Source organism: Cyrtonyx montezumae, unplaced genomic scaffold (genome assembly GCF_038088225.1).
Source record: "Cyrtonyx montezumae isolate F1298 unplaced genomic scaffold, pur_monq_1.0 scaffold_17, whole genome shotgun sequence".
NCBI classification, from domain to species: domain Eukaryota; kingdom Metazoa; phylum Chordata; class Aves; order Galliformes; family Odontophoridae; genus Cyrtonyx; species Cyrtonyx montezumae.
In genome coordinates, this window is record NW_027071903.1 from 35,893,557 (window position 1) to 35,913,048 (window position 19,492).

The following is a 19,492-nucleotide window of genomic DNA, read 5'->3' on the forward strand; positions in this document are numbered from 1 at the left end:
TGTGTGCACACACCGTGTTCCTGTGTCTGCTGTGGGGGTTTGTGCCGGGGGTGGCCGGGCCCTGCACCCCTCAGGCCCGGGGCGGGCGGCTCTGAGCCCGAGGAGGAATGCGAGCTGCCCCGGCTGTGCCGCGGGTCGGGTCCCACTTGCCACATCGCCCGTGGCTCGCTGGGCCCGCGTTAGCAACGGGTGCCACGTGGCAGTCAGCTCCTGGGCACGAGTAACACACAGGTGTGCCGGAAGGCAGTTGTCTCCTGCCTGCCTGCTGCCCTTGGACGTGGTGTGGTCGCCTCACTGAGCAGCTCATGTCATCTCTTTCAATTCCAGCATCCCATCCATTAACCTGACCAGCTGCAAGTACGAGAGTGGTAAGTCCCAGGATCTGTCCCTTTGGATCGAGCCCACCCGCAGCAAGCTGATGCCTGCTCAGCCAGTGAGGAGTGCTGGTATTCCGTTTCCGCTGCAGAGTCACCTTTGTTTTGTATTTACTGTTTGTAAGTGACTTGGATCCTTGTGAACATTCTGCACTTTGGGCTGAGGAGCTTTGTGCCTTAAAGAGACCCAAACTGTGCAGCAGCACTGCGAGCCCTCGCCGCTCTGTACGTCTGTGTGTGCCATACTTCTGCTAAAACTGATAAGGGTTTGGCTGGAGGCAGTTACAGTGCAGGACTGGCACCTGTGTTTGGGGAAATGAAGTGAGAGCTACCAACAGTTTAAGCTGAAGCTGGTGGTGCAGCAGGCTGGATCAGTACCTGAATATCTCTGATATTCATCTCCAGTGACATGCTGCAGGTCGCTGCTTCACGCTCCCATCTCGCTCTTCTTTGCTGCCACAAGCTGTTTCTCAAAAGAACAATTTGATGGATGTTATTAGTCAATTTGGTAATGACTCCTCTAGCATTACCACCATGTTTGCATTGCTAAAGGTCACAGCCTTGTCAGCTGTGTGAGGAATGTTGTTTTTACCCAGAGCAACACGTGTTTCCCCTGCGGCCGTGCTCGGGCTCTTTGGTGATGGGAGGTGGATGAGGATCCACGACAACACAGTGTGGCAATGTGAGCTCCATAGGAAGCAGAACAGTTTCATGCCCACCTCCAGAGCTATGGTGCCCAGGGCTGCTCCTGGTGGTGCTGCTAGGCTGTGCTGGTCAGCCCAGAATAAGCAACAAGGCAACAGCCAACATGTGGCATCAGGGTTGTGGTAGAGGAGGGCTCCAATGGCCTCAGTGGTGTGTGGAATGTTGGGCAGTTTTGGCCACCTGGCTGTGGGTGACTGGAAAGACAGAGGCTTCTGACTTGCAGCTGCCCATTGTGTTTTCCGACCTGCTTCAGTTTCACAGCATGGTTTCTACATCAGCTCCCCCAGCTCTGTAAGAGGACAGATTCAGAACTGGCACCAACACTAATCATTCCAGCAACAACCTTCCACTCCAAAGCTTGCACATTCTGCTACCAATTAGCTTTTGATTTCTAAGGTGAAGCAAACACCTTTCGAAGATTTGCATGTGGCTGTGTGGCATCAAACACAGGGCAGATTCAAGCCTGCTGTAATCCAGGGGGTGTTCTGGGACCCCAGGGCAAGTGGATTTGCAGAGCTAATGGTTCCCAGTATAACTGCAAGCAGAGACTGTGGTGAGGTTAGCTGGATAAAGCTTGTGTTTCTGATGGCTCCTGAAGGGTCGTGCTTAGTCTTTGTCACCCCTGAGGGTGGCAGTGCAGCTTGAAGAGTTCTGCCTGCTCTCCTGTTTACTCCAGGGATTTAACTGTCCCTGGCATTTATTTCCCCCCCCTGGACCTTTGTCATGTGCTTCCTTCCACAGTGCGTCGTGCTGCACTATGCTGTGGGCTGAAAGAAGTGGGAGAAAATGAGGACTGGACGGTGTGCTGGACTGACTGTTCAGTCTCTCTGGAACGTGTCATGGAAATGAAACGGTTTCAGGTAAATACTCCATGAAAAGGTGCCCAGCAGGAGGAGCTCGGGAGAGGAGGGTGAGAGGGAGCTGTTAGTGGAACAAAGTGTTGCAGAAGGGAACAGAAGTGTCTAAAAGTAGCACTTGTGACCCCTGGTTCTGTGTTGGTCCCGGAGTGCACAGGTTCATCAGTCATTGCTTCTGTTGTCTCTGTAGCAATGCCATCAGTAACTGTCTGACAGTCAGTGGGGAGCTGGAAAGCTGCCAGCCTCTTTAATGTAGAGTGAAATAAATGACTCTTGCTGACAAACTGCTCCCTTTCAGAAGCTGCAGTATTGTAGGAAGGCAGAGCTTCATGAGATGGAATGAGCAGATAAATCACGCTGGTGAAGTCAGATAAAGCAGTTAGTGTAATCTTGTCCTTCAGCAGGCGTTCAAGGCAACAGCTGACCTGGCTTCCTGTTCTGCCTGCTTGTTTCTCCATACGCTGCCTTTCCTTGACCTCAAGGATTATCACTGATGATTCTGCTTTTCTTTTGCACCTCTTCCAGAAAATCAACCATTTTCCTGGCATGATAGAGATCTGCCGTAAGGACTTGTTGGCTCGCAACCTTAACCGCATGTTCAGGCTCTTCCCCAAGGAGTACAATATTTTTCCCCGTACGTGGAGCCTGCCAGCTGAGTGAGTGATACACAGTAATGCAGCAGAGGGTAGGGGTATGAAATTGGGAAGTGAGAAGTGCTGTGCAATACAACTTGGGCTTGGATGGGAATGGCCTCTGAGATTTCATGTGGAATGATATCCCCTATCATGTTTGCTGTGCTGCTTGGCCAAAGAGCTGAATCATGGGAGAGGAACTCTCCCTGAAAGCCAAAGGGCAAGATGAGAAGCATTAACATCTGTGTTTGTGGGCAGTGTCCCTCTGCAGCTCACGGTGGACAGCAGAGGTAACTGCAGAGCAGCAGGAGGGATGGGGCAGCTCCGCGCACTGACTGCACGGGTGGTCCTCACAGCCCCATACACTTGTGCCCTCTGCTGCAGGGGAGCATGATGTGTGATGGTGGGGGTACTGAGAGTGCAGCTCATCGTGCTAAACAAAACGTATTTACAGTTATATGTGAACCATCACCAAGTTAGTCAAGCTTAGGGGCAGGAGGCCTGGCTTTTCTGACTGTGCAGATAAACAGAAAAGTAGCTGAAAAGAATCAAAGAGCACTCACAGTTCGGGTGGTATAAGGAGAAGAGTCTGTTTTCAGACAGACTGTATCCTTACTGTTTCCTGAAGTCTGTGAAGTAGGGCTTCCATGACATGTTCTATAGCTGAACTCTGTCCATGATTAATATCTGACTCAAAGCATCTTTGCTGAGGTATCAGCACTTCAGTACTTCTGTTCGGTCTGGCCTTGGAGAACAGTGGTTTGCTATGTTTTGCTAACAATATAACGTACAGCAAAGCTATTGCTACGTGTCCTCGCAGTCTGTTTCTCCAGGCTGCGTGTCCTGGACTCTGTCCTTGGCGATCTTCTGGGATTTGTCCTCATTGTCTCCTCCTTTCTCTGCATTTGATGCTCTGTACAGTGTTCCTCCATCAATGGCAAAGTAATTAATGGGCATGTGGGCTTGACTCTTCGAGGCATCATACTCCCAGTGGAGCTGTTCTTGAAGACCAACCACGTAATGTGATACATGAGCTCAGCTTGTGAGCCTGTGCACCCTACTTAGAGCATCCTGGCTGCGGCCTCCTGACCGTTTGCTGATGAGCTGGAACTAAAAGGAATGTAAGGACTTGCAACATCCTCCTCCTCTGTAGCCAGTGTTTTGTTTTATCCTAATCTCTCTGCTGTAGCACAGCCAAAATCTCACTGGCTTCTGTACAAATAGCACTGACTGTTTCCCATGAAGCTTCTGGTAGAGGTGGAGATGTGTGCAAGTAGAAGTTGAAACTAGAAGAGCTTTGTCAGGTTGCACAAGGACTAAATAAGAGCTGATGTAAGCTACGAATAGCTGCAGTATTTCTCTGCTGCAAAACTTAGGTCTGTAGTGGTTCACAGCACAATAGTTCTGTTATCTAAACATTACCAGAGAGATGAGGGACGCATTTGCTGCAGCTTGTAACAGTCACCCCTCTGTTGTACAGCTATGGAGACTTCCAGGCCTACCGACGCAGGAGGAAAAACAGAACATTCATCTGCAAGCCAGACAGTGGCAGCCAAGGTCGAGGTATCTTCATAACACGTAATGGAGAAGAGATCAAACACGGAGAGCGTATGATTTGTCAGCAGTATATCTCTAAGGTAATGGGGGCTGTCCTGAAACACAGGTGAAGGACTGCGTCCTCCGAGCTCTTCCTGCACCCTGCCTCCTCCCTGTGTCCTTTGCCCCACGTCTCTTGAATCTGCCAGCAGTACCAGTGTGGCTGCAGCAGCAGAGGCACAGCGAAAGCTTGTCTGTCTCCTCACTGCTGGAAGTGGCACAAGCAGTGCAGGTGGAGCAGCTGGCCTTGAGGAATCAGCAGCACACCCAGCAGTGTTCCTTTATCTCATGCTTGCTCCTGCCTTTTTCCTTGCAGCCTTTCCTTATTGATGGCTTTAAGTTTGACATGCGTATCTACGTGCTGGTCACATCTTGTGACCCACTGAGGATTTTTGTCTATGAGGAGGGTCTGGCCCGGTTTGCCACCATGAAGTACATCGATCCCAGCAGGAGAAACCTGGTAAAAACAAAAAAAAAAAGGGGGGGGGGGGGAAGGAGAATTGTAAAAAGCTCGTATAGTATCTGTAGCTTTTAGTCTCTAATTTGTATAAGGGGCATTCCAGACCCTGAAAAGTCAGGGACTGGTAGGTCTTGTGGGACTTGGTTTTCTTTTTTCCTCCTCTCTCCTCCACACAAAAGGTATTTTGTGAGTGTCTGAAGTACATCTACTCCCAGGTCCCACATTTGGGCTTTTTAGTGGCATTATCACAAAACCTTGGAGGTGTCTGGATTTGGAGGAACTTAGGAAGGTCTCAAGTGCAGCTTTCTGCTCAAAACTGTGTCAACAGTAATTTCAGATTTGATTTCTCTGAGGTTTCACTCAGTTGGGTAATGAAAATCTTCACAGATGGAGACTCCACAGTGTCTCTAGGCAACATTGCTGCTGCTTCTTGCCTCTGTGAGTGTTCTTGGGTCTATACCATTCCTTGTCTGCCTGTACTTCAGGCAGAGACAGACCTGGGGCTTACCTGGCAGCGGTGGAACAGCCTAGGAGACAAGGAAGGGAAATGGGAAAGAAAGGAAGAAAGATACAGACCATGACAGTGCTCATTTCTAAGTCAGGGCCTGTAGCATATAGAACCCCTAAAGAACACAGAATCTCATGTTGGATTGCGGCTCGCTGGTCACGGTGAATAAAGGAAGAGAGCAAATGTGTAGAAATGTGCTGCAGCTTCTGTCCTGGGATGTCCCTCATTTAGTGCTGAGGTTACAGCTAGAATAGCATCTGTGGATGACTCCTGTGCTCTACCCAAGAGATTAGGACAGTGGCATGGAGCAAATAGAGCAGTTAGCTCTAACTTCTGGTTAGAGAGTGAATCACCAGCTGAAGCCAGGAGGTAGAAGTGGGTGAAGCTGGTGGCTAGATGAGTACTAATGGAACTGTTGTTTCTATTTATACTCTGCAATTAAGTGTAAATGAAGGTCTCTTGTGGTTCCTCTCTCAGGGTGATATCTGCATGCATTTGACCAATTATGCTATCAACAAACGTAATGCAAACTTTGTCCAGGATGACACGATGGGCAGTAAGAGGTATATATTGTCCAGGTACCACAGTGCCTTGTGACATCCTGCAGGAAAGCTGCACTGGGAACAGTGGTTTACTTCCGCCTTTCTTGGGGGTAAGCACGACATCACAGGTGAGCTCTAATCATCTCCTGTCCTCCACACAGGAAACTCTCCACCCTGAATGCCTGGATGATGGATAACAGCTATAACACAACAAAACTCTGGGAAGATATTGAGGATATAATTATAAAGACTCTTATTTCAGCTCACCCTGTGGTGAAGCACAATTACCAAAGCTGCTTTCCTAACCACACTACCACCTGCGCCTGTTTTGAGATACTGGGTTTTGATATTTTGCTAGACCGAAACCTGAAACCTTGGCTACTAGAGGTGAGGAAGAAGTCTCCTGCTGTGTTGAAGCAGTTCTTTAAGTAGCAGATAGCTGAAAGCTTGCTTGGGTGGAGGAAGCCTGAGAACAAGGGCTGGTGGGCTAAAAAGAACTTATTTGGTTAAAGTAGGCCACCTTGCTCACGGAATGAAACGGGTTATGAAAACGAGTGCCCAGACAACCTTCTTAGCAGCCTCAGTTCACCAGAAATAAGAACCTGTTTCCTGTACGCCCTCTCTAACAGCAGGGAGTTTCCCAAACCTCAGAGACTCCTCCGTCTGTGACAGTATCCTGCATTTATGATAGCTGCCCTCCTCTTGCAGTCCTGGGGGGGCACAGAGGCTGAACAGCCTGCAGTGTGGATGAGCATCATACTGCAGAAGGAATAGAAGGACAGAACCACATGCTGTGCACACCCTTCTGCTTTCAGTCACTGTTACAGGGGAGAACATCAGTTGGACTCAATCCTTGTGGGTCCTTTCCAACTCGGGATATTCTCTGATCAATGGAAAGCAGGCAGTAGGGCAGGCTGGGGCCAGCACGCTTGCTGCAGGCAGCAGTCTGAGCGCTGGGAGCTGCCAGCTTAGATGAGCTGTTTGTTTTGGCAGGTGAACCACTCTCCCAGCTTCTCCACAGACTCTGACCTGGACCGTGAGGTGAAGGATGCTCTTCTCTTTGACACCATCAACTTGATAAATGTGCATGCCTGTAACAAAAGGAAAGTGATGGAGGAAGACAAACAGCGGGCGAAGGAACGACTCCTCCAGGCTCATTGGACTCCTCACGTATCCAGGTATTGCTCTTTCCAGGAGTACTGCAGGTCCCTACTGAGGAAAAGGCAGGCTCTGACACTTATGGTATGTGAAGCCATGGCCCTGTGCAGTCTCTGACAGAGCTCATCCAAGCCACCTGCACTCTGGGCAGGAGGAGCCTGTCTAGAACTGATCCCAGAAGAGATCTGGGACTCCCTGTGCTATGATCCCCAGGCTTCCCTGTAGAGCTGCATGTCCTCACATCCTTCAGTGCTGTCAGGCTGCAGCATCCCTGGTCTCACAGTGACTGTCACAGGACAGGACATAGTGCTGCTTCAGGGACCAGGAGCACCGCGGGCCACGGGGCCCTTCTCCAAAGCAGGATTCCTTTCCCAGGGTTGAGCATTTTCCCACCCTTCTCTGTCTGCATGCCCTTTCATGATTTATTAATCTGCATGGCCTCTCGAGGCCATTTTAGATGAGGCTGCTGCCCGGGCTTTTCCTGCCATGCAGGGCAAGGCAGGAACTGCCTCCAGCTCCCATTTCAATAACGAAACCTGAGAAAACTGCAGGCTGGAGAAACTCAGCTTGTTACCCTGAACACTTCGTGTCCCTGCAGCTGCTGCTTCGAGCTCCCTGCTGGCTGGAGAGCTCCCAGCTGAGCTTGGAGTGGCTGACACTCCTTGTGCATGCACATTGTAAATCAACTTCTTTGGTAACCAGCTTAGTTGGGTGGAAAGGCCGAGGGGCAGGGTGTGATCCTGGCAGCAGGGAGATGTCTGAAAATGCTCCACCAGCATTTGCCACGTAGAAGATGAAGAAGTGGGAACTGTTGGCTCCCAGCAGCGAACCTGTGTGAAATGGGCTCACAGGAAAGACGGGCAAAAAGCCAGCTACGTCCATTGTCCCACAGTAAAATACCTGGAGCCTCCTGCCAGAGCTCCGTGCCTGCCTGTGCTTTCTGTGCTTTCTCCTGGTTTGCAGACATGAGGAGTTAGAGAGCAGCCAGGCAGCGTGGCTCTCTGAGGCAGAGGACTATGAGAACTCACACCGGGGCAGCTACCGGCGCATCTACCCAGCGCATGGAACTGACAAGTACGAGCCATTTTTCAAACAGAGCAGCTCCCTCTTCAAGGAGACAGCATCATCCAGAGCACGAGAGGAGTGTATCAGGTGCATCCAGACACTTTCCTTCTGATCCTTTCTGGGGAGTAAGTCTTACGTAAGGGAAGTAAGCTGTGGAGAGCTGGATACAGGAGAGTCTGCCTGTACTGTGTTGCCATGGCAAAGCAGCTTCTGTAGCACGTACCTTTGAGAGGCAAATGCAGTGTTCCTTTGACTTTTGGAATCTGGAGGCACACATTGAAACATCCTTCAGTCTTCTCCCCCTTCCAGCAGGCACAGCCCAATTCATGGGTGTTTCTTACAGCAGTGAGAGGCTCTTAAAGCACTCCTCAGCCATTTCTTGGCATGCTTCCTTTATGGTCTGTTCACTACTGAACTCCTGACTGCAGTAAAATGTCCTCAGACTGAAGGCTTTGCAATGTTTTGCTATTATGCCTCTTATGGAACCAGTGACCAAGACAACTCATCTGTGGCAGGCAACAACTGGAAGAAATTCGCACAAAGAGGGAAAAGTTAGAAGCTGTTACCAGAAAGAAGAAGAAAGAGAGGAAAGAAGGGCTGCAGAGAGAGTCAGCCTCAGACAAATCCACAATCCATAACAAAACCCCAGCTTCTGCAACCCACTTCACCTACAGAAGCACAAAGAGGTGGGATAAAAAGGTACCTTGTTTTCGTCACTGCTTATCCATGGCGTATCAAAGGCTCTAGGAACAGTACTGGGATACTGGTAATGGGTAACTGAAATAGCAGTTACCTCATCTGCTAAGGAGATGAGGCTGGAGGTGTCCTCCCTGAAGTCCTGAGGGGCTGATGGCTTGTGCCAGGAGTTGCCTGTAAGCACTCTCTGCTGCTGTGCCAACCGCAGGGGTTTTCATCCCACTGTACCCTGAGGTCTGTAATTCTCTGTGGGGCTCACAGCAGTTTGTAGTTTTGTATCTCTTGTCCACTTCTGTAGATTCAACTTTGCTATAACTTGGGTGTTTCTTTCCTATGTATGGAGTCGTACAGCACGTGCAGTATGACTCCATGCAGCCCCAGGATATTCTGGAAAATGAAGAGAAGAAAAGAGTGAGTGCCCTTGCAAGGCGTAAGAACCTTATCCGAGGCCTGGGCATCATAGATCAGCTCTGCCAGCTGCTTCCCACAGCGGAGAGATCATCTGACACCCACGGACCCTGCTCTGATACCTCCAAGATCCAGGTAACTGAAGATTGCCCAGATTTTCTACGAGGCCATCACAGGAGTGATGTGGGAGGCACTGAGCATCTTTTGGTGTGGCTCGTTTGAATGAGATCCAACATGCTGTCTGGTTCCTTTGTCTCCTTCTAACGAGGTGCACTGGGGGCATTCCAGTCACCCACACAGAACCCCTGGGCACCTTTCCTCACAAGGTCCCTCTCATTCCTGTTCTGGAAGACAGAGTGATAATATTGTGTTTGCTGTCCCATGCAGTGTAGCGTGGCCTGCTTCTTCAGTGCCACAAGATGATGCTCCTGTCTAAATAAGATTAATTCCCGGGTAGGAGGCACTGAAGTGCTAGGAGCATGGTCAGGAGGCACAAACAACAAATGAGGTCTGAAGGAAAGGGTGGAAATGTCCAAAAATATCTTTCAGTGAATTCTGTGCTGCAAGCAGTGCCTCTTCCTAAGCTCCCCGTGCTGTGCCTTACACAAGCCCCCACCCAGCGGGGGTGAGGAGCCCGCTGCATGTTTCTGACAGTGAATGTGCTGGAAACACCACAGAGCTCAGTCCTCGGTGTGGGGCCTCTCCTTGATGGTCATCTTCACTCTGCAAGAGCTCGCTGTGGTGCTTGTGTCCTGGATTATTTAAAGGTGCACAGCTGAGGAGAGCTTGGCTGAGCAGGGACTGCACTGGGGAAAACATGGAGCTAGAATTAGATTTGCTTGGCTACAGTTCCCAAACCAGGCCACGGGTCCTAGTGTTCTGAGATCAGATGAGGAGAAAGCCAGCAGTCATTGCTTCTGGACTGCAGTAAGCTGTAACAGAGCTGATGGTGGCTGACACCTGACAGGTGGGGGAAGCATTAATTCTGGACCGGCAGTTAGTGAAAAGCCTTGCAAGGGCCACTGCCTCTCCCGGTGGCACCATCTGCTTCCATAAAGGCCTCGCACTCCTGGGTGGAAGGATAGCACACCTCAGAAGGGCCCTGACAAACTCCAGGTTCCAGAGTGACAGGAATTATATGGGGCGTGGTATTCTAGTACCTCACAGCAAATTGGAAATGGGTCCCTTTAATTGAACAAAAGAAGTGTAAGATGTGATTTGATCTGTAAGAACTGATGGTAGCTGCCTTTTATGCACCCAGACAAAGCAAAGCAGAACCTGAAACCACAGTTCCGCCCAAACCTCTGGGCAGATCTTTTCAGAAGCAGAGGACTGCATAGGGCTGGGACGGATCCCTCATTGCTGGAGCCTCCCCACAAAGCCATGGCGTTTCTTTCCACAAACCTGCTGCAGCTCAGGGCAATGTTATGGGCGGTGTGTGGGAGTCTGAGCACTGCTGCAGGCAGATCAGACACAGTCCACCTAGATGATCTGAGCCCAAGACTGAGGTGTGCTTAGGAGGGGAAATGCAGGGAGCTGTGTAGTGAGCACCGGCAGGTGCCCAGGAAAGACTTTTCCTTCCTGTCTCTCACCAAGGTGCCCAGAGCTAAGCTGCAACTGCTTTCTCTCCTTCCAGACGCCGTTTCTATTTGGCTCGCAGGCACGGCAGCCCACCCCCTTCATGTCCATCGTCCCCCTCTCGTTCTCAAGAGACATGGTGTGGCCTTCAGGACAGCTCTCTGCTCACGAGCACAGCACCAGGGCACAGCTGCTGGACTGCAGGCGCCCTGCCCCGAGCACCCTCTTGGTTCGAGGCCAGAGCATCCCTTGCCGAGAGCAGCACACAGTGCAGTGCAGCTCCCAGCCCCGGGATTGGGGCTGCCCGTGGAGCCGGGCTGCGGAGCCAGCAGCAGTTACCCAACCTTGTGCTAAAACCACGGGAAGGCTGACGAGCACCTGGCAGCCCTCTGCGGGCGGAATCAGGGAGCGAGGCTGTGAGTGTACGTTATTTCACTTCGGTTCTGCCTTCTGTGCTTTGCGTGCAGTGCCGGGGCAAACGTGGCAGTTGTGGATGTGCTGGGGCGGGAGAGGAGGAGGGTTGGGTGGGGCCGCTCCACGGCCAGGTGCCCCACGGCCGAGCACCCCGCGAACAGCAGGCTGCCACTGTGCGGGCGCCCACGCCGGTGTCTGTGCTCCTGCAGGTGACATCGGGCGGCCGCTCTGCGCAGGCAGCGTTCACCCTGCCTCCTTGAGATGCCTGGTCCGTGCAGGCAAGGCCATGAGCGACGGCAGCTTCAGAGGCATCACAGCACAGGAGCTGCTCGTAGCCTCTGCCGCCCTCGTGCTGCACACGCGTGCCACGCACTGCACCAGCGCCGTGAATTTCTGCGACGTGAGAAGCACAGGTAAGGGGCAGAGGCGGCGGCTCGGCCTCCCCCGGGCCCCGCTCCCCGCACCGCGGCTGCCGGAGCGCACGCCCCGTCCGAGCTCCCTCGTCCCGGGAACGCCGAAGCTCCGCCTTTAGGCTCCAGGAACCACGGCCTTCCCGGGCACGGCTCGGAGCTCGCTGCCCGGTACCGGCGGGTGCGGGTCCCACCCCGGGGCCGCCCCCGCCCCGCCCCCTCGGGCCATGGCGGCGGTGGTGCTGCGCGGGCTGCGGCTCTGCGCGCTGCCGGCTGCGTGCCCGCGGCGGGCGGCGGCGTGGAGCGGGGACCCGGAGCCGCCGGCCGCGGCGCTGGATGAGGCCGAGAGGTACGGGACGGCGGGGCCGAGACCGCGGCCGGGAGGACCGGGCCGCTCACGTCCCTCTCTCCCCGCAGAGCGCGGAGGCGGCGGCGGACGGCGCGGCTGCGGCGGGAGCTGGGGGTGGAGCGCGGCGCCCCGGAGCGGACGCTAACGTGGGAAGCGATGGAGCAGATGCGGTCAGCGGCGGGGCCGGGAGGGGGGGGGGGGGCGGAGCAGAGCGGTCGGTGGTGACCGCGCTGCGCCCGCAGGTTCCTGCGGCAGGAGCTGCCCGAGGAATGGCCGCTGGAGCGCTTGGCCGACGGCTTCGGCGTCAGCGTCGACGTGGTGCGCCGGGTGCTGCGGAGCCGGAGCTGCGTCCCACTGCACCGCCGCCTGCGCCAGGATGCGCGAGTGCTGCGCGCCGCCGCGCCGCGCCCGGGCCCCACTCCTCCCCCCGGCACGGAGGTTCGCGCTCCGGACGGCTCGCTGTTGTACCGTCTGCCGCGTGGGCCGGGCTGGCCGCAATAAACGGTTGAACGGGGCTCGGCTCCGCCCGCTCCACGCGTGTGCGTATATCCCGGCGCGCCGGTGCCGCCCACCATCACAGCCATGGCGTCGGAGGCGGCGCGGCTGTTGGAGGCGGCGGACTTCGCGGCCGGGAAACATAGGGAACAGCGGCGGAAGGACCCCGAGGGCACCCCCTACATCAACCACCCCATCGGTGCGGCGGCTCCCCCCCTCGTCCCGGTGCCCTTCTCGTGACCCCTACGGCGATCCCTCCCGCGCGGCTCCCGCCCGCTCAGCCCCTGCGCTGTGGTACATCCGCCGCGCGGTGCGGGGGCCCCACGCCCTCCCCTCCCGCTGTGTCCCGTTCCAGGCGTGGCGCGGATCTTGTCGCACGAGGCGGGCGTCACGGACATCGTGGTGCTGCAGGTACCGCTCCGCGCGGGGCCGCGTCGGGGCCGCAGCCGAGCCGACCCCGACCGCCCCGACCGCCGGCCCCCGCAGGCCGCGCTGCTGCACGACACGGTGGAGGACACGGACACGACGCTGCCCGAGATCGAGGAGCGCTTCGGGCCCGAGGTGCGGCGCGTAGTGGAGGAGCTGACGGACGACAAAGCGCTGCCGAAGGCGGAGCGGAAGCGGCTGCAGGTGGAGCGCGCGGCCGGGAGCAGCCCCCGCGCCAAGCTGGTGAAACTGGCGGACAAACTGCACAACCTGCGGGACATGCAGCGCTGCGCGCCCCGAGGTGCGCCCGTCCCCGCGGCCCCGCACCGCTCCGCGCGGCCCCGGCGCCGGAAGTGACGCGAGCGCGCGTCCCCGCAGGGTGGTCGGAGGAGCGCGTGCAGGAGTACTTCCGGTGGGCGGCGGAGGTGGTGCGCGGTCTGCGCGGGACGAGCCCGCCGCTGGAGGCGGCGCTGCGGCGGCTGCTGGAGGAGCGCGGCGTGGCAGCGGGGCCGGGGCCGGGGCAATAAACGCGGCGGGCGCCGCCTCGCGTGCGGTTCCCGGTTCGTACGGAGAGGGCGCCTCGGTATTGTGCGTCGCGTGGTCACGTGGCTCCAAAGCACTTCCGGCGCGCTCGATCCCGGTGGCTCACGGGTTCCGGCGGAACCGCGGCTTCGCGGCGGCGTTCCGGGCTCCGCCATGGCCTCCTCCGCCCGGCGGGACGCGCCCGAGCCGCCCGACTTCGGCATCCTGAAGCGGCTGGCGCGGGACCAGCTCATCTACCTGCTGGAGCAGGTCCGGGCGGGCGGGGGGCGGCAGCAAGGGGTGGGGGCGGGGATGGCGCCCGCGGTGCGGGGTTTCCCGGCGCCGTCCCCACGCCGCCCGCCCGCCCGCAGCTGCCCGGCAAGAAGGACCTGTTCATCGAGCCCGACCTGATGAGCCCTCTGGACCGCATCGCCAACGTCTCCGTCCTGAAGGTATCGCGGGGCCTGGGGCCGGGCCCGGGGGTGCCGGCACCGCGCGCTGACGGCACCGCGCCTTGCCCCGCAGCAGCACGAGGTGGACAAGCTGTACAGGGTGGAGAACCGGCCGGCCCCCAGCACCAGCGAGCAGTGAGTGCTGTCTCCGTGCTCGGGATTGACCTCCCTGCGCCCACGGGAGCTGAGGTGGCAGCTCTCACGCCCTCTCGCCCTGTTCCCAGGCTCTGCTTCCTTGTGCGGCCGCGGGTCAGGACGATGCGGTACATTGCAGGTGAGTGCCTGACAGGCAGCAGCCCGGGGCCTGTCCTTGAGATCCCTCAGCTCTGCACGCTGTGGGTACTCTGGGTCATCCCATGCTATGCTGACTGCAGCTCCACACTGCCAGTTCCTTCTGGCCCCTGTGGGCTGTTACTGCTGGGCTGGAAAACCCAGGCTCTTCTTTCTACCCGGGCTGCTGTGAGGAGCTGTGCCCCAGATCTGATCTTTCAGGAGAAGTTGTTGCAGTTCAGGGTGGCGGGCAGTGTTTATAAGGCCTGTACCTGTGTTGTCTGCAGACATTGTCAATGCTGACAAAATTTCTGGGAGGAATCGGAAATACAAGATCATCTTCAGCCCCCAGAAGGTCAGTGCTGCTTCTTCCCCCTGCAGCCCAGTCTGACCCTCATGCTTCCCACTCCTTCTGCTAAAGTTGGAAGTAATTTCTTAACCAGAGCTGCTTCACTAAAGTTAAGTGCTATGGTGCCTGGGAAGATTATCCTGTCTACTATAGGGAGCTCTTTGCCTCTGGTGGAGCGTGACTGAGGATCTTCTCTTGCTTTGCAGTTCTATGCCTGTGAGATGGTGCTGGAGGAAGAGGGAGTCTTTGGCGGTGAGTAGGACTGTGGTGCCTGACACTGTTCTGCTGCCCCAAGATGGCTCATAGCACTCTGAGCACTGCTGAACCCCAGCACCAGGATCTCCTGGGAAGAGCAGTTGTTCTGCCCCTTACTGGGATGCGAAGGGATGAGTCCCCTCAGGGAGGACCTATCTCTGTTTTCTTCCTCTGCAGTATGAGCTGCTAGGATTCCTGGGGCTGTTTTTGCTGGGGGTGGCTGACTGTTGTCTTTTCCATGCTCAGATGTCACCTGCGATGAGTGGTCTTTCTACTTGCTGCCTCTGGATGAAGATATCATTAGTATGGAACTGCCCGAGTTCTTCCGGGACTACTTCTTGGTCAGTTGGGGTGGTGTGCTGGGTGCTGCCTGTGGGATGGCAGCTTTTCTGTTGCTTGTCTTTGGGCCCAGGCCAGGAAGCCTTTGTTCAGGAAGTTAATGCATGGTGTTCTGCCCAGTCCTCCCAGCCCTCGCTGCAGGCCGCTGCCTGCTGTCTTAGGGAGGATTTTGCCTCGTGGATGTGCTGTGGTGGCTCCTCCTGAGCAGCTCTGGGCATCCAGCCTGTTCCTATACGTGTGGAGTGGGACCGAGCCCCTGGACCCCCAGTCCTGCTCTGTGTCTGACTGAGGACCCCACTGCATGCAGTCATTTCCAGTCCAGCCTGGACAGAGCCACTTCCTGATGCTGCTGTGCTCCCTGCAGGAAGGAGATCACCGCTGGATCAACTCCGTTGCTCGAGCACTGCAGCTCCTGAACTCCCTGTATGGGCCGTTCAGCAGAGCCTACGGGATTGGGAGGTGTGCCAAGGTAGGTTCAGCAGAGCTTGTGCTGTCCACCTCTGGAATGAAGGCTGGTGGGAGTGCCCCATTTCCTGTGCCTGAGCTGAGGCTGTGCAGGGGGAACTGCAGCACCACCCCCTGCATGGCTGGGCGCTGTGGTAGCACCCGGCCCCTGCTGTGTGCTGCAGCTCTGAGCTGGGAGCTGTCCTGTCACAGGTATTGGCACAGTTTTCCCCTCACAGATGAGCTATGAGCTGTGGCGAGACCTGGAGGAGGAGAGCGAGAACGATGGGCAGGGTAGAAAGCCAGAGATTGGGAACATCTTCCTCATGGACAGAGGTAAGGGCTGGGAGTGGCTGGAGTGAGAGGCAGCAGGACTGGGCCTGGCGTGAGGAACTGCCTGGGCAGCAAATGGGTCCTCATTGCAGACATGGACTACGTCACAGCACTGTGCTCCCAGGTGGTGTACGAGGGGCTCGTGGACGACACCTTCCGGATCAAGTGTGGTAAGTGGTGTCAGCAGTGGGGTGACGTGAGCCCTCCTGGGGTTTGTGCTTGGTCCTGGTGTGGGGTGGTGCTGAAGGTCATGCACGAGGGCAGATCTGTCTGAAGAAACAGTGGGGCAAGTATTGCCTACCTCTGCATGGATGTCACTAGTGCTGGGGCAGAGCAGTTCTAGAGAGACCTTATTGTAGCTTTGCAGTGCTTGAAAGGGGCTTGTAAGAAAGATATCTTCTAAAAGGGCACAGTGATAGAACATGGTGTAGGGGCTTTAAACTCAGATAGTAAGTTTAGATTATATATTAGAAAGGGATTCTTGTCTGTTAGCCTGTGGCAGGGACTTGTAATGAGGACTTAAGGTCCTTTTCAACTCAAACCATTCTGTGGTTCTTGCTATGATTCTGCAACTCTTCATCTTTCTCTGTAGGTAGTGTGGATTTTGGGCCAGAAGTCACCTCTTCTGACAAGAGCATTAAGGTGCTGCTCAATGGCCAGGACAAGGTGAGTCCTGGTTATGTGGTAGCAGATCTTTCTGGTGTTCTGTGGGGCACCGGGGGAGGCTGAGCAGAGACTGGCTGAGCACTGCTGGGTCTGGAGGCTTCAGTTGTGTCACGTGTGGAGACGGAGAAGCAAGGTCTGCAGGCACAGCCTGACCTCTGTTGTCAGCACCACCCCAGCAGGACGGGCTGCGTTGGCCCTGGGGGACAGCAGCCACACTGGTGTGTGCAGGCTGTTCTCGGGGCTGGCTCCTGGTTGAGCTGTGCTGAGCTGTGCTGGGGCAGTCAGCGCTGGTGCTGTGGTGCTCTCCGCAGATCTTCAGCCAGATTCGGAATGAACACTTCTCCAGTGTGTTCGGCCTTCTGAGCCAGAAGTCACGCAACCTGCAGGCGCAGTACGACGTGAGTACCGGCCCACGCTGCGGGCTCCTCAGCCCCCCTCCACGGCTGCCTCACTCCCTGGGTGCTCTCACTTCCACAGCGCCGCCAGGGCATGGACATCAAGCAGATGAAGAACTTTGTCTCCCAGGAACTGAAGGGACTGAAGCAGGAGCATCGCCTGCTGAGCCTGCGTAGGTTTTGGGACAGCACAGCGGGGGAGGCCCCAGCTGCTGCAGGGGGTGCTTCTTCCACAGGGAAGCAGGGGGGTTGCAGGGCCTGGCAGTCCCTGGGAGGAATGGAGTATATCTGAGCTGTGGGCAGGGCAGCAGAGGCTGTTTTTGCATGCCCATGCCTGTGGTGGGTCTGCATGCAGAGCCTGTTACGGCTCCAAAGTGGAAAACTCTCTTGGCTGTACAGATATTGGTGCCTGTGAGTCCATCATGAAAAAGAAAACCAAGCAGGACTTCCAGGATATGATCAAGGTTGAACATGGTGAGGGCTGTTCCCTGTGCCTGTTGTTGCCTCCCATCCTAGCTCTGGCTCTTCCACCTTTGCTCTGATTCCCATCTCATTGCCCCAGGTCTGGGCTGCCTCACAAGCTGGGTGTCCCCCTAGACCTTTCATACTGGGGTGTGTTCTGAGGTCCTAGTGAGCTGACCTTGCCAACCACACAGTGAGGCAGGCAGCCCACTATTGCAAGCCCTCCCTGTTCCCCGAGGCTCAGGGAGGGGGGGCTGAGCCCCTAGATTCTACCTCAGCTAGCTGGTGAGAGCCCCAGGGATGGGAGGAGTGACTCTGCCTCCCCCCCACCACAGCTCTGCTGGAGGGTTTTGACATCCGGGAGAGCACCAGTTTCATCGAGGAGCACATTGACCGGCAGGTGAGAGCTGTGCTGTGCTGTGGGGCCACGCACGGGCTGGCAGCCTGACCATAGCACCCACTCCAATGCAGGTGTCCCCCATTGAGAGCTTGCGCCTGATGTGCCTGCTGTCCATCACGGAGAATGGTGAGGGGGAGTCCTGCAGCCTGGTGGGGGCAGCACCGGGTGCCTTGTGCTCCGCTCACTGCTGTATCCCCACAGGTCTCATCCCCAAAGATTACCGTTCCCTGAAGACCCAGTACCTGCAGGTGAGCATGTCTGGGGCGCTTGGGGCTGCGGTGCTGCTGCCACACTTGGTTGCCTGAAGCAGCCTGCTGGGCTCCTGCCTGTCCTGGGGGAAGTGCCACTTTGCACGTGATGGTGGCTGGGACTCTGTGCTGACCTGCCCACTCCCTCCTCAGAGCTATGGGCCCGAGCACTTGCTGACCTTCCACAACCTCAAACGCATCGGACTGCTGACTGAGCAGTCACCTGGAGAGACCCTGACAGCAGTGGAGAGCAGAGTCAGCAAGCTGGTGACAGACCGAGCTGCAGGTGAGAGCCCCAGGGCAGGACAGCCCATCGCAGGCAGTGCTGTGCCAGGAGGCACATGGCACAGCCCGGAGCTGGAGCTGCTGCCCTGTCTCTCCCAGGGGTGCCTGCACAGCCGCCCTCAGCCCGGCTCGTGGTGTGCAGGCACTGCAGTGCATGCAAAGGCTCTGAGCAATTTGTCTGGTTTTCCAGGAAAAATCACAGACGCTTTTAATTCCTTGGCCAAGAAGAGCAACTTTAGAGCCATAAGCAAGAAGCTGAGCTTGGTATGTTCTCTGGGGGCTGCTGGGTTGGCAGGAGAGCAGTACTGAGCCTGTGCCTGACCCCCTGGGCTGCCATCCAGGCACCGCCCTGCACGGGAGCAGGGCTGCTGCCGGGTGCCCCAGCCTGCCTTGCCAGCTGCAGCTGCTCTGACCCTGCTGCCGGGGCAGTCCCTGCTGCAGGCCCTGCCCTGGACTCAGGCTGGCAGCCCAGCCTGGCAGTGCCTTTGCTGTCAGGTATCAAGCAGTGCTTCCCTGCAGATCCCCCGGGTGGATGGCGAGTACAACCTGAAAACGCCTCGGGACATGGCGTATGTTTTCAGTGGGGCCTACACGCCCCTGAGCTGCAAGATCATGGAGCAGGTGAGCTCCCCGAGCAGAGCCCTCCCTCTCATGTCCCCTTGCCCCGCGGGGGCCGCTCCTTTGCCTTCTGCGGCCGCCTGAGCCGACCCGGCCCCGCAGGTGCTGGAGCGGCGGGGCTGGCAGGGCCTGGAGGAGGCGGTGCGGCTGCTGAACGGCAACGAGTTTGCAACGGCAGGTAGGGCCCGGGGCGCGGGCCGGGGGCGGGCCCGGGGGTCGGCGTGTGCCACGCTCTGTGCCCCGCAGACGGTGCAGCGGAGGAGGGCGGGGACGCGCAGCGCATCGTCCTGGCCGTGTTCCTGGGGGGCTGCACCTTCTCCGAGATGGCCGCTCTCCGCTTCCTGGGCAAAGAGAGAGGTGGGACGGGGTGGGATGGGGGGGGAGGGGTGCGGGGGGGGCGCGCGCGGCACCGCGGCGCTGAGCTCGAGGCACCGTGCCCCCCCAGGCTGCAGGTTCATCTTCCTGACCACCGCCGTCACCAGCAGCGCCCGCATGCTGGAGGCCATGGCCGAGGCCGGGGCTGCGGGGTGCGCCCGTTCTGCTCAATAAACGCCGCTGTCCCTCCGCCTCCGCTCGGTTTCTCCGTGCGGGCGCTCGGGCGCCATTGAAAGCCGCGCACCCGGCGACCGATCACGTGACCGGCGTCAACGTCCGTGCGCGCGCGGCCAGACGTTGGTCTTTTCGCTTGCGATTGGGCAGAGGCGTGTCGCTGCCATTGGCTGGCGCCCTGCTTGGGGCGGGACCAGAGCGGCGGTTGTGGGCGGGACCCGCGGCGGCGTTT

The 19,492-nt window shown here is 57.0% G+C and overlaps 3 protein-coding genes across 13 annotated transcripts; all 3 read left to right on the forward strand.

Moving 5' to 3' along the window:
* Positions 1-338: 338 nt before the first annotated feature.
* On the forward strand, positions 339-12,083 carry TTLL13 (tubulin tyrosine ligase like 13). Of its 11 annotated transcripts, XM_065734155.1 has the most exons (15): positions 350-368; positions 1,821-1,939; positions 2,462-2,592; positions 4,049-4,205; positions 4,481-4,624; positions 5,610-5,695; positions 5,836-6,061; positions 6,668-6,852; positions 7,796-7,984; positions 8,413-8,600; positions 8,943-9,136; positions 10,638-10,995; positions 11,203-11,406; positions 11,821-11,922; positions 11,995-12,083. In XM_065734155.1, the coding sequence occupies exons 2-14, from the start codon at positions 1,919-1,921 to the stop codon at positions 11,895-11,897; spliced, it is 2,160 nt and encodes a 719-aa protein (XP_065590227.1). In that variant the 5' UTR covers positions 350-368; positions 1,821-1,918; the 3' UTR covers positions 11,898-11,922; positions 11,995-12,083. The 11 variants fall into 11 exon arrangements, with proteins under 11 accessions (XP_065590225.1, XP_065590227.1, XP_065590218.1 ...); XM_065734153.1 differs by having other exon boundaries at positions 339-368; positions 10,638-11,406; XM_065734148.1 differs by lacking the exons at positions 350-368; positions 1,821-1,939 and adding an exon at positions 3,490-3,689 and having other exon boundaries at positions 2,511-2,592; positions 10,638-11,406.
* A 224-nt stretch (positions 12,084-12,307) lies between these two features.
* On the forward strand, positions 12,308-13,200 carry HDDC3 (HD domain containing 3). Its single transcript, XM_065734157.1, has 4 exons — positions 12,308-12,446; positions 12,603-12,658; positions 12,734-12,974; positions 13,052-13,200. Exons 1-4 carry the CDS (start codon positions 12,335-12,337, stop codon positions 13,198-13,200), a joined length of 558 nt encoding a protein of 185 aa, XP_065590229.1. The 5' UTR covers positions 12,308-12,334.
* A 154-nt stretch (positions 13,201-13,354) lies between these two features.
* On the forward strand, positions 13,355-19,260 carry VPS33B (VPS33B late endosome and lysosome associated). Its single transcript, XM_065734361.1, has 23 exons — positions 13,355-13,465; positions 13,567-13,647; positions 13,721-13,782; positions 13,872-13,921; positions 14,205-14,272; positions 14,473-14,518; positions 14,768-14,862; positions 15,225-15,329; positions 15,544-15,640; positions 15,730-15,807; positions 16,230-16,303; positions 16,615-16,701; positions 16,781-16,871; positions 17,098-17,172; positions 17,496-17,560; positions 17,632-17,686; positions 17,762-17,808; positions 17,962-18,094; positions 18,284-18,357; positions 18,613-18,714; positions 18,814-18,889; positions 18,958-19,068; positions 19,157-19,260. Exons 1-23 carry the CDS (start codon positions 13,370-13,372, stop codon positions 19,258-19,260), a joined length of 1,872 nt encoding a protein of 623 aa, XP_065590433.1. The 5' UTR covers positions 13,355-13,369.
* The last annotated feature ends 232 nt before the right edge of the window (positions 19,261-19,492 follow it).